At 45.0% G+C, this 13,769-nt stretch overlaps 1 protein-coding gene across 1 annotated transcript in view; it reads right to left on the reverse strand.

The window, feature by feature from the left end:
- Positions 1-13,769, reverse strand: part of PPIL4 (peptidylprolyl isomerase like 4) — a 215,606-nt gene that overhangs the window by 91,942 nt on the left and 109,895 nt on the right. The window contains exon 9 of the mRNA XM_069235276.1: positions 11,762-11,828. Coding sequence (XP_069091377.1) covers positions 11,762-11,828 — 67 coding nt within the window. The remainder of the gene's footprint in view (positions 1-11,761; positions 11,829-13,769) is intronic.

The raw sequence follows: 13,769 nt of genomic DNA on the forward strand, positions 1-13,769 counted from the left end.
CAAACTTCAAAGCAAAGTCTCAAGTGTTTGCAAGATCCTTCCTTGTCCAGACCAGCCCCAGACACTACCCGGGGGGTCGGAGACAGCACTGTATGAAGGCAGGCATAGTCCTTTCAGGTGTGAGTGACCACTCCTCCCCTCCGCTCCAGCACAGATGGCTCATCAATATATGCAGGCTACACCCCAGCCCCCTTTGTGTCACTGTCTAGAGGAGAGGTGTGAACAGCCCAACTGTCAAACTGACCCAGACGAGAAATCCACAAACAGGCAGAGTCACAGAATGGATTAAGCAAGAAAATGCCTACTTTCTAACAGTGGCATTTTCAAACAGACAATTTAAAAACCAACTTCACTAAAATATGTATTTTTAAATTGTGAGTTCAGAGACCCTAAACTCCACATTTGTATCAGCTCTCAAAGGGAATCGACACTTTAAGGATATTTAAAGGCAGCCCCCATGTTAACCTATGAGGGAGATAGGCCTTGCACAGTGAAAACCGAATTTGGCAGTATTTCACTGTCAGGACATATAGAACACACTAGTATATGTCCTACCTTAAACATACACTGCACCCTGCCCCTGGGGCTACCTAGGGCCTACTCTAGGGGTGCCTGACATGTAGTACAAGGGAAGGTTTAGGCCTGGCAAGTGGGTACACTTGCCAAGTCGAATTGGCAGTTTAAAACTGCACACACAGACACTGCAGTGGCAGGTCTGAGCCATGTTTACAGGGCTACTGATGTGGGAGGCACAACCAGTGCTGCAGGCCCACTAGTAGCATTTGATTTACAGGCCCTGGGCACCTCAATGACACTTTACTAGGGACTTACTAGTAAATCAAATATTCCAATCATGGATAAACCAATCAGCAGTACACTTTACACAGAGAGCAAATGTACTTTAGCACTGGTTAGCAGTGGTGAAGTGCCCAGAGTCCTAAAGCCAACAAAAACAGGTCAGAAAAAATAGGAGGAAGGAGGCAAAAAGACTGGGGATGACCCTGCAAAAAGGGCCATTTCCAACAATAACAAAACACAAGTGCATCACAGTTCAAATGACCACACTGTCCCTATTCTCATCAAGCAGGGTCAAAGCCATACAAGTAATCTTCGACCATGATGCGTCTTTTGTTCTTCCCACAAATAAACAACATAGTCAAGAATGATCAAATATTCCCCAAAACCAACCTAAAAACACATCCCTTCAAAATCTCTTTTTTACTTTGGCACTCTCTTCCCTTTCTCCTCCATCAGGAAACAGACTAGAGTAGAAGATTTAAAAGCACAAACTCCCCATTTGCTTTTGGACTAAACTCAGTCTAAAAGTTGCATGTTCTACTGCATTTCTCCTCCCACTACTTCCATCTTGAGAGCTTTAAACCTTGTTTTTTGCAGTGGTTTATAAACACAGGGCCCAAGACCTTACTTTACTTCAAAGGGACCTTCACTGGCACAAGTAAAAGTTAGGTGACAGATGAAAGGCCCCATCTTTTGTCCCCCTTCTCAGGCTGGCCTCAAACTCAGTGGGAGGAAAGGTACAACACAAACCAGTTCTGAGTGACAACAGAGGTGGTGACTGTTCTTTACCCTAGTCACACCGACGGATGGACACACAGTCTCTGTACAAGAGGAGAAGGTTTTCCCCATCTTAAAATTTGAAAATGAGGTGCATTATTGGATAGTTTTCAATAAGATAAACAGGAGCTAAGAAAAAGTAGGTAGGGTTTCCCCTGGGAACGTTTACCTGATTAGATAAGAAGTGCCCAGGAGTTACTCCACTCACTAGTTGTTACCAGAGATAAATATGCTATACCCAGGAATCCCTGAATGGCTTGCCCTGCTCCCTCTTGCACCTAGAAAAAGAAATGAACTCGAAGGGTTAGGTGGGTGCCCTCCTGTGTGGCTACAGAATCCTAACAGATGCCTTTTCCAGGACCAGTGGGGCAACAGGACCCGGAATGAAATGTTCTATTGGCCTCTGCCTGACACCATCAGAGTTCCTAAGTGCCATCCCCGAGGTCCTGGGGGCCTTAAAGGAGTACACTGTTGGGTGTTTGGGCACCAGATGAAAATTCTTCTCCATAGCTCTAGGGGGGGCTGTGGGAAAAAGTACCCTGCCAGCAGTTCCACAACATCGGATTGGGACCAACCTGCTTCAAGTATTCAACCTTTGGTTCCACAGCAGCAGGTACAATTACAGCAGGGGCCTCCTCAAAGAGAATTTTTCTTTTCAAAAAGTGACAAAGTTCCTTCATGCTTGGGTACTTAGAAACTGTTTGGAACTTTCTGACCTCCAGACTTTTACCGGGACCATCCCAGTCGGCCTCAAATCACCCCATAAGTCCTAGTCTACCACTTTCATAGACCATCAACGCACTCTTTATATTTTTTGGAACTATTTTCACTTAAATCTTTAAAAATTCACATCTCCAGTTCACCCTTACTAGCTTTCTATTGTTTTGGCCTTATTTTACTCATAACATTTTTCTCCTCATATTAAAATATTGTGAAACTTTATTATGTTTTGTGCGGCTTTTCTACTGTGTATACACTGCTTAAATACATTACTCATTGCTTTTGATTTATGACTGGCTGCTTTGTTTACATTACCAGAGATTGAGCATATGTTTATTTTATTTGATTGACATCTAGCAGCAGGCAATAACAATCCACTTTCCTATAAAAAGAAATAGACATTTCTCCTGTTAAGCAGGTTCCCTATACACTAAACTACTGACTTCATAACCAGCAATCCCACCACTTAAAATTAGTTTTTCTCCATTATTGATCAATTGCTATTGCATTTCAAGTGGTGGGAGAGATATTACTAGCTCTATCACATATCTCATGGGAAAAAATATTAACTAAAATAATGGGCAATATTAGAGAGATTTAAACTACCAAATGTTTTTGCTGAGGAGGTGTACTTCCAAAGTGGCCATATTTTTGAGGATGGACAGCAGGAAAAATAAACTGGACAGCTATCTAAATAAAACTGACAGCCAGGCAACATTAACAGGTGTCTGCAGCATAGGGGTATGCCAAGAACAAAAGATGCCCTAAGTGCAGCTTAAATAACGGTCTATAAATGCACCATGGGTCATAAACAGGAAATGGAAAAATACTGGTATAAAACAATGTATGCATCGTTTCTATTCACAACGTGTCACCTTCACTACTGGAAGCTGCTCAGATGCAAGTTCCCTGCATGTTGTCTCTCCAATGTTTGGCCTGTTTACGGCAGGGGTCAGCACACAACAAAAAGCAGCAGATAAAGAACTGTCCATAAAACTCTGCAATGTTTATTGCCATCCTCTTATATCAGTTATACAAATGGTACAGACCAATTATTAACATTTGAGTACAGCTCAAGAAATACCTTCTTGAAATACTCCTATACTGTACAGTAGGGGTCTATTGTTCCTCAAATGCATGGTTACACAATAACCCTTCCCACAAACACCTTCTTAAACCTTGCCCTTGTGCTCCTTCTTGTGAAAGATACCTCAACCACATTTTTTAAAGTATAGAAATAATTTTCAAAAGATAGTGTAGTAAAGAAGTGAAGGACAAGTTACTTACATTCGATAACACCTTCTTTGGTAAAGAAAATGTAGCCGCAGAATATTACCCAGGTGCCATACTGGATCAGGAAACTTTTCGAGCAGTACCTCTGCATGCTGATAGGTGGTGTCATTCAGCTCATCGGTGTCCACGGGCATAGTGATGTGAGCGATGTCTATATATGTGCCACCCCAGACCGCACACATCAGCTACCTTCCACAACCGTTCCCCACCAGAAGCAGGAAGCTACGAAGGTTGCTGATGTACTAGCTTGCAGACACTAAGGAGCAATTAAGTGGTTCCACATATGGAGAAATCAATTTGCAGAGTAGTTTGGATGGTAGCATCAATAAGGACTGTGTACTCTACCTGACAAGGTATTACCGAAGGTGAGTAACTTCTTCACCTGAAAGACTTTGAGATGCAGATTCCTCACCTCAGAATTGATACTCAAGCAATAACTCTCAGGAGGGGGGTTTGCAAACAGATTCAGACCAGGAAGTCCTGGAGAACCAACAGCGAAGAATGCCAGTCACAACAGACCTGAATGTCCATCAGTAGTACTTTTTAAATGTGTGCTGAGACGTCCACATTGCAGTCTGACAGATGACAGGGAATCCTCAAGCTAATGCAGTGCTTGCAACTTTGGCTCTGGTGGAATAAGCCTGCAAGCCTTCAGTGGTCAGCTTCTTAGCCAGTGCATATCAGATTGTAATGCAGAGCACTATCCATCGTCAGATGGTCTATTTGTGAACTGTCTGTCCTTTCTTCGCCCAATGAACCCAATGAACAGTTGATGCTCCACCCGGAGCTCTCTGGAACAATCAATGTAGACCGATGATTCTCCTTTTGGGTACAGGCAGTGAAGTCTCTCCTTCTCTTTGGAAGGTTTAGGCAGAGTTTACAAAGTAGGCAATGGGATGGTCTGGCCTAAGTGAAAAAGTGTTACCACTTTCGGCAGAAAAGAGGCATTCATCCTTAAAACCAGTTTACCTGGGGGGAAAAAAAAGAGGTCTAAGGAGGGTGTACAGAAAGGGCTTGCACTTGACTAACCCCTCCTGGCTGATATAATGGCCACTAGAAAGACTGTTTGTCAGATCCACAGACGTAGAGGGCAGGTGTGCAAGGGCTCAAGAGCAGCACATCAGGATGGTCAGAACAAGGTTCAGGTCCGACTGGGACACGATGATGGGTTTTGGAGGGAACGTATGCTACAGCCCTTTTAAGAAATGAGTCACAACAGGTGACTTGAACAAAGAGGGTTGATCTGGCAGCCGCAAGAATGCCGAAATGACAGAAATGAACCCTTTAACAGTGCCTAGAACAAGGCCTTGAGAGAAACAACAAAACCTGAGACATGGTGCAGAAAGAAGGTCAGCATTTCTGGAAGCACACCAAGCCACAAATTTGCCCCAACAGCAGGTATAAACGGTCTTGGTTGAGGGATGCCAGACTTCTGAAAGGAGGTGAAAAACTGTTAGCTACTCCTGCTCAATCTGCAAGCATGAAGGCAGAGTATGCGCAGGTTCGAGCGCAAGACCCTGCCCTGTTGCAACAACAGTAGATCCTCCCAAAGAGGTAGCCTAAACGGAGAGCCAATACTCCTACTCAGGAATTCAGACTAACATACTCTCGAAGCCCAATCCAGAGTCACAAGAAAGATGTGAGCCTGGTTGTTCTTTATCTTTTTGAGAGCTCTAGGAAGGAGTGTATTGGAGTAAAGGCCTACAGAAAGTGTGAGGCTCCACTTGAGACAAAAGATGTCTCAGAGTGAGAGTCGCAGCATGCAAAAGTGCTGAAAGTTGTGCATTCTGGGCAGTGGGAAATAGATCTAGCCATGATTTTCCCCAATCTCTGACTTGCACCACCTCTGGATGGAGCCGCCACTCTGGTGTTCAGGGAGCCTATCATATGCTGAACTACCAGAAAACTGCCCAAACGCCGGGCTTCATGACTCAGGGTGTACGACCTGACCTGCATCCTGCAATGCCAAACAGCTGTGGTGTTGTCTGTAAACACTAAAACCAGCCTTCCCTTGACTGAAGGAATAAAGGCTTTCAATGCCATTCGGGTAGCTCTCTGCTCCAAGAGAGTTATGTAGAGCTAAGACTATGCTGGAGTCCTCTGATCTCCACCTCTCCCAGATGGTGGTCCCAACCTGGGGTTATGCATTTGTCAATCCAGTCTGCTCTGGGTGGGGAAGGTAGTGGGGTCTACCGCTGACCCAACTGCGGTTTGTCAGCCACCACTGCAGATTGTAAGAAGCTGGCGCTTTATGTGGTATATCAGTAAATGGATGCACTGTATAAAGAGTCCAGGGGTTCCCCAAAGAGTGGGCAGGGCTCACTATGCAATCCAAAAGTGCTCTATTTGGAGGTAGTGGGGTTGAGCTGCCTTAGGCCTAAGTAAGAGGAGTGCAAGACATCCACAAATACACATAATAATCAATAAATTAGACACAGGACTCAAAAAGGAGACCCACACCAAAGTATAATAAATACCAAGTATCTTTATATATTATATATGTTTAGGCATCAGGAAAATCGTTCAGGCAAGTCAGTTTTTTAAATATAAATTCTTTTCACTTTTTAAAGTGGACACAGCATTTTCTGCAATGTTATCCTATGGGAGGATGAACAAGTTCTGCTAACAGGTAAAGTACAGCGAGCTACAAGACCAATCTCCAGGAATTAAGGTGAGTGGTGGGCAAGGTCCAAGGCAGCACCAGCAGTACACCACTAGCAGCACGAGGGCAGCCGGGTGGAGGATGCAAACCAGCGCTGGGTGCGAGATGCATTTCAATGGACATCGGTCACTGTGAAAAGAGGCTGCATGCTCTGGCCAGGGCGCCAACAGCAGAGCTCAAACCGAATGATACTAGGGCACAGGTAGGCACCTTTGGTCCTCTTCTCCACAGCTCAGGGGTAACGGGCGCAGAGATGTCCTCAGGTGTCGGGTTTTCCTTATCGGAACAGTTGCAGTAGAGGTGGGGCTGCGTAGAAACGCTGCAGGCGTCAAGGAGGGGTGAAACTCCTACTCTGGAGAACTGGGGAACCTTGTTAGCATCAGTGGCCACTTCAATTTGGGTCGGAAACGGTGGGTGCAGTGGTGACTTTAGGTGTCAGGTTTTGTCGGTTCCGGAGGCTTCAGAGTCCCTTCTTTGGAGTTTGCTGGAGAACAAGTCTGCTGTTCACTGGAGATCTTGAGTCTTTTTCAAACGCAGGTAGTCCTCCCTGGTGTTCCAAAGACATAGCTGCAGAAAGTCAATTTTGGTGCAGATGTCCACAAAGGATGCAGACTGGCAGGGTTGGTAACAGGTCAGCTGCTTCTTTCCTTCTCCTCTGCTTTCGCGGCTCTTCAGGGTCCTTGGGGTTCTTAGGTCATCAGGATCTGCTTCTCTGGTGTGAGGGGCTCCCTTAAATACTGAATTTAGAGGTGTAGGGTAGTACAATGGGCTACTGACCCTTGGGGCCACTACACCCCCTATTTGACCACTTCCTGTGGGAAGTGGGCATAACCTTGTCCCTGAGTTCCTATATCTGCCAACACCAAGATGGCAGATTCTGAAATGCAGTGTCCACATTATGCAGTTCACCTTAGAGCTTGGACAGACCTGAGGGGTGGACACATTTATCTGAATCCAAACTTTCCCACCTCTGTAGGTGCCAAATATGCCAAATATGCCCTGGGGCTGGGTCCCTTGTGAGGGAAGCCAGCTCTGCATACCAAGGGCGGTGGGCTTCTTTGAAGCTCCCAGTCTTGGAATGTAGATTTGCAGGCCACCCTGATGGATGTGTAACACACTTCCCAGAGCAGGCTTTGTGTCTGACCCCCAGAGAGTAAAGGTTGTCACCTTAGGGGGTCAGACTCATGTCTGGTGGTGGCAGGCTGGCTCAAAGTAGTCAGCGGGCATTCCAGAGGTTTTGAGGGGCACCTCTAAGCTGCCCTCTGGGTGCATGGGTTGATAAATCCACCACTAGGATCAGTATGGGCTGAAAGACGTTTGATACCAAACATCCCTATCGTCATGTAGCTGTGCATTTAAAATGGCTTCCCTGTCCGCACACTATGTCTAAGACTCGGCTAAGACCTAGCAGGGGCATATCTGCTCTTGCAGATATGTCCGCACATGTAATATAATGCACCTTGCATTTTGGCCATCACGCCTGATGTAGGGGTGACTTACATATATTGCATGCAGTATTAGGGGACATGGCACACAGGGATGTGTGACGTTGTGTTTTCCCTTTTGTCTGTACTAAGACATGCAGCCTGCAGTGGCAGCCTGGCATGTGCTTGGTGAGGGGTCCTAGAAGGCACTTGGTGAGAGTTCCCTTAGGGTGGTACAATTTGTGCTGTAGAACTTAGGGACCCTCTTTAATACCCCAGGTCCTAGGTACCTGAGGTACTGTTTACTAGGGGCTAATAGATGGTGCTAAAGAAGGTGCCAATTGAGAGAAACAACTGCACAATATAGGGTAAGAAGTCTGGCACTGGGGGACCTGGTGAGCAGAAACCCAGTGCACATTCAGTCGAATACACATCAGATACCAGGCACAAAGTGGAGGGTAGCCATGTCAAAAGGCGGCCCTTTATCCTACGCAGATCTTTTGTAGTTCCCGCTGATATGGGACCACACTGGAGAGATTACACTGCTGCTGTGCCCCTATGACTTAAGTTTCCACAGCAGAACCTGCATATGCCAACCGGCGTGCACTACCGGCAGGATGCAGCAAGCCATGAGGCACACCAGCCTTGGAGTCAGTCTCATCGGAATCCAGGCTAGAGGCTGAAACATCAGAATCATAGGCCAAATATCCTCATTGTTCAGGAGGATAGGCCGAAGCTGCGCTGTATCCAGAACAGCTCGGAAGAACGGGAGCATTTGAGAGGAAGTCAGGTGTGACTCTGGTATGTTTATAGTGAACTCTAGCAAATGCAGAAGGTTCGCAGTAGTCTAGAGGTGGGAGGCTTCTGCTGGGACGAGCCCACCTTCAACAGGAAATCACAGACGTAGGAAAAGACTGGAACCCCGACCTCCGCAAGTGAGCTGCAACCACTGCCATCACCTTGGTCAACCACCCAAGGGGCACTGGTACGATCAGAATGGAGCACAGTAATCTGATAATGCTCATGGCCCACTGTGAACCACAGGACACTCCTCTGGGCAGGCAGGACAGAAATTTGGAAGTAGGCATCCTGCAAGTCCAGTGCTACCATCCACGCTCCATGGTAGAGAACAGACAGAACCTGAGATAACATGAGCATCTTGACTTTATTCTTCTTTAGGAAGGAACAGTGTGCAGGGCTAGAATAGGATGGAAGGGGGAGGCCTCAGTTCTTTTTCAACACCGGAAAGTAGTGGTAATAGTAACCAAAACTTACTCCTGATGCCAGCGCTCCTCTCAATGGCTCCTTTGGCTAAAAGAGGCTGAACTTCCAGACAGACCAGGGCGAGGTGGTCCAACGGCAGCCGGTCCTCTTGCCAAAGGTATCCAGCCTCTTGGGTTACCCATGCAGAGGATGGTGTGGTAGGGAACATGCCTGGATTAACTTTTGAAATGGAGGCTGGACAATCATGTTCTCCAGGGTGGGTGCTGGGTGAGGAAAGGTGGGTCCCCATGAGCGGGGTGAAGGCAGCAGTCAACTGTCCCCTGCACAGGTGACCCTATGCAGGGCATGGCCCAGGCCCCAAGCCAGATATCTGTGAGGGTTTTATTAGGTGGCACGAAACGTTCTGTGGGGGGAGACACCCAGCTGAAGCACAACTGTCAAGACATTCATCTTGACTGCCACTGAAAGCAGCGTAAGGTCCAGGATCTCAGCAGCCCTCCTCATCACCATAGCAAAGGAAGCCCCATCCTCCATAGCCACACTAGCAGGAGAGACCAGGTGAGTGTCGGGGAAAGTGTCCAAACCACTGGAATCTGCTAGCTCCTCATACCAGTTGTCTTCGGTCTCAAGTGGGTTGGTGTACCCAAGGCTCCCTCAAACCCTCTGCAACCATAATCCTCTTTAGGCACATCAAATAAAGCAGGTCCTAGCTCCAACTCAGAAGGTCAAGTTCCGGCCCGAGTATGGTGATGCTAATCAGGCTCCATACCAGAGTCAAGTAGGAGTATGGGGTCAGCCGGGAACGTTGTCACTGGAACAGGCACTAGGGAAGGTTGTGGTCTTGTGATCAGAGCCGTTCTGGATCCTGACCAGATCCAAGAGACTGACTGGCATTAAGGGCGGACCTGTTGGCGGAAATCCAGTAGGGCACCCGCAGAACCCAAGGGGTCGGAAAGCACTCCAGAGGGGTTAGCCCGCAAAAGATGAGGTGCATGGCCTCAAGTTCACAAAGTTGGGAGGGGGTTGCTCTGGCTCCAGGAAACTCAGGGAGGCATAGAGCAGACACAGAGGCAGGCTTTGCGTAGGAGCGGGCCTTGAGTGACATTGTTCCTGCTCCACATTAGAGTATTTGGACCAGTGTGGGGAACTTAAAGCACACTGACTTCTTTGGACTTACCCGACAACTTTGAATGTGAAGACTGTTGCGTGGAACAACTCTGCAAACTGCCCTGGGACATTCCTTGTGAATGAGATCTGGAGTGTCGCAGAGCAGACTGGCGTTGGGCAACAAGGATTTTCAAGGAGCACTCCCTCAGCGCCTTGGGGTTCATGGAGCAGCAGTACTCACACATCGAAGTTGTGGTCCGGCTCCAAGCACCAAAACCAGAATATATGGGGTTCTGTTAAAGCCACCCGTCTTTGACAGGAGCCAAGAGCTTAAACCCCACCAGTTTGGAAAGAAAAGAACTGATGTCAGTGTGCAGGGGGTGGCCCTATATAGGAGATGAATGACACTACCTACTGGCACCTAGGGAGTACTGCTCGAAAAGCTTCCGGATCCAATCTGACACCTGAGGAACATTCTAAGATAAGGAACCTGTGGCTAGATGTCTCTATCAGATATAAATAAAACATAGTGTCATAAATGACTGCCAGTCAGGTAATTATGGTACATTTAATGACAAATGCAGTTCAGAAGAAAGAGCAGAAAAGTTCCTTTTTCTTTTCACTGTTTCAACACCAGCTACAATGTTGCAGAGTGCATTGTCTTACAAACTCATTGTTGGCTTTGGCATTGGAAAACATGGCATCAGAACGCTACTGTAACAACATATTAAAGCAGAATAAGTATGAAACTTTCTTATACAATTGAGTGATCATGTGACAACTGAACTGTAGTGGGAGTCAGCCTACTTTTGCTATGTTCTTCAAAGTTTAAACATGCAACTGAAGCACAGAAGTTCCCAGGCACTACATAGCTCTACCAGGATGTTGGGAACCAATTTCCTTCCTGCTGGCAATATATACACAGCAACCACTTTTCTTCTTATTCACTGATCGAAGAAGGCACCAGATTTTGTGACTGTCTTCTCTCCATTTATGACAAAAACTGAGAAGTGGTACAGAAACACACATGGAAATGGGATAAGGGAAAATGCAGTGCATCGTGCATGCTGCACTGGGTCAGATATCCCCCAGAATGTATATGTCCTCTGCGCTTCACCTTCGGTGTAGCAATGAAATGCTTCTCTATGTGGAAACAAAAGTTAAAAATCCAAAGAGTTTATGTAGTCAGGGAACAAGGGAGATTGGAGGCAGGAAGCAGTAGTGAATACCACAAAAATGTTATCCGGAAAATAAAATTAGTATTTGAAAACTAAGTTGATAGGGATTTCTTAAAAATATTTTGGGAAAGAAAATACACAGAGCAAGAAACACAAATAAATTATTTGTCAACAAATGCAGTTTGCCAGTTTATAGGAAAGAAAGTGAAAGGGGTCGGGAGTCACCAAAAGATTTTCTTGAAAAGCAGGGAAGTGAGGATGGAACTATCCCATATATTATAAGGAATAAGATTTCCCAAACTCTACATTGGAAGGATACTCCAAATTACTGTGGAATTAAGAAACCTCGTACAGGGATTCGGCCTCATGTATCTATACGGCCATGGAACAACCTCAGTAACTTGAAACAACCTTCAAAAAATGAAAGGCTCAGTCAGAACTGTACTGATTTGCCCCTCGGTCCAGCAGGAATAGTGCAAATGCTCAAAATGCTGAATTCTTGCATGAGCAAATAATGATAGAGTCCAGAGACGTAAAGTCATGATTGATTATAATGATGCTTCCATTATGAAACATACCTTTTCAAACTCAATGAAAGCGTAGCAAAGAGATTCTTCAGTCTTCCAGTCTCTAATTATTTCACAGCTGAAAAATGATGACATATTGACTAAAGTTAATTACAATGCAGTTGTTCATACTATTTAAGTAAGACATATTAGTGTATTAGATTGTCACAAAGTATTTAATCTGTGTCCATGCTTAGCTTGTAATACAGTGGAATTATATTTCGCACTAAACAACTGTGTGTTTGGAGACAAACACTGTAAGAGAACTAGTTAAGAGTAATTACAAACCACCTGGGGTATATAGCTGCTAAGGTCTTAACAACTAGCATCAACGAGGAAAATAAAATGGTTTCCGCTTCATGCAGAATCACTATAATTAACGAATAGAAGATAGCCAAGCATTTCTGTTTTGCTGTAAAATAATAAGCAGTAAACAGCAGCATGTATGTAAGAAGAGGACACACACACAAAAAGTAAATATGCAAGACTGTATGAAAGTATTTTGCAATTAAAAACAAAATGACCACCTTAATCATGGTTCACATCTCTTACGTTTGTACGCAAGTGAAAGCACAAGAAGGCAAAATTAAATTTGATATAATAAGAAATCAGGGCAGAAAGAGGGAGGTGCCAGGAGGGTTGCCAGCATCTGTTTCAGAAGTAAATACATATCTTGTTGTTGACTGCTGCCACTCCCCCCCCCCCCCAGCCAGTCAGTGTCATGCTCTCTGTTTAGTACTCAGCCCCTTCATTAGTATTCTTTCTTCTATGCAAAGTCCATTCCTCCCTTGTAACTTTGCCTTTAGTCCCTACTACTTCAGTCACATACCTCGGCTCTCCAATTATCTCAACTCTATCTACATAATGGCTTCTTTTATCACGTTTATCAGTTGGTTTATATTGGTGTTGTATTTACAAAGCACAAACCCAGCTGTGGAAGAAGAACTGAGTGTGGTACAGGTGGGTGAGGATGAATAATTCAGTCCAGGTTCAAAGTAAGCAGGTGGGATGGGGCAGCTCAAAATTGAATGCTGCTGAGGTGACAGCTTGAAACGAGCCTAATGTATTGCCCCAGTGGCAGATTAGATGTTTCCACCAAAATGTCCAGCTCCTTTTGAAAACGAGTACATCAAGTATCTTTTAGTTACTTTCCTCTACAACCCTCTCTACATTCCAATTTGGGGATGTCAAGGCTGTATGTCTGATGCTATCCTACTGCCACAGTGATTTATCAAAGTAGGGAGTTGTTAAGTCAATTACTATCTTGTAAACTACTTAACCTAAACCTGGTGTAACAGTCAATGTAATGCAGTCATACATCTTTACATGTTTTAGGAGATGGGTGGAAGCATTCAGTACATTTATCAGCAGAGCAAGGCTGGAGCCTGGGGCGCTGACCAGAATGACTTCTCAATCATGAGGGTAGGGGACTAGAGAAGAAATCTGCTTCAGCATGGGAAGGATGCATTTTTCTGAAAAAAAAAAAAAAAGTAGCAAAGATGTATACTATTACAATACACTTAAAAATAAATAAGATATTTGCAATCTTGGTTCTCTATCACAGGTATTTTGACGGATTCAGGAGCACAATGTCAAGACCTTAGGACAATTACTAAAAAAAAAAAAAAAAAAAAAAAAAAAAAAAACACTCTACAGAAATTAACGAAAGCAGGAAGTATGCCTATCAGAAGGGAATTTTTTTCTTTTGTTTATGTTGCAGTAATCCAAATATTGAAAAAGACTGCAGGAGCACAGAGGTCTGAAAAACGCCCTGTGACTTTACCTTTGCATACGACCAGGTTCCCACAAGGCACAGCCTCAGGCAGTTTAAAGCCAGTTCATCTTGAATCCCTTTATTATGGGCACCAGTTGAAACTGGAGCAGACCAATTTATGTTATCTCAAATTCCTGATCCTCAGCGAGGAGGGTGCTTGCTCATTAATTCAGTAAGATTAGCTACGATGGAGAACCAGGATTACAGTTAACATTGTTCTCCATCATTTGAAACTTTCTGATAGTC

This window comes from Pleurodeles waltl, chromosome 5 (genome assembly GCF_031143425.1).
Source record: "Pleurodeles waltl isolate 20211129_DDA chromosome 5, aPleWal1.hap1.20221129, whole genome shotgun sequence".
NCBI classification, from domain to species: Eukaryota; Metazoa; Chordata; class Amphibia; order Caudata; family Salamandridae; genus Pleurodeles; species Pleurodeles waltl.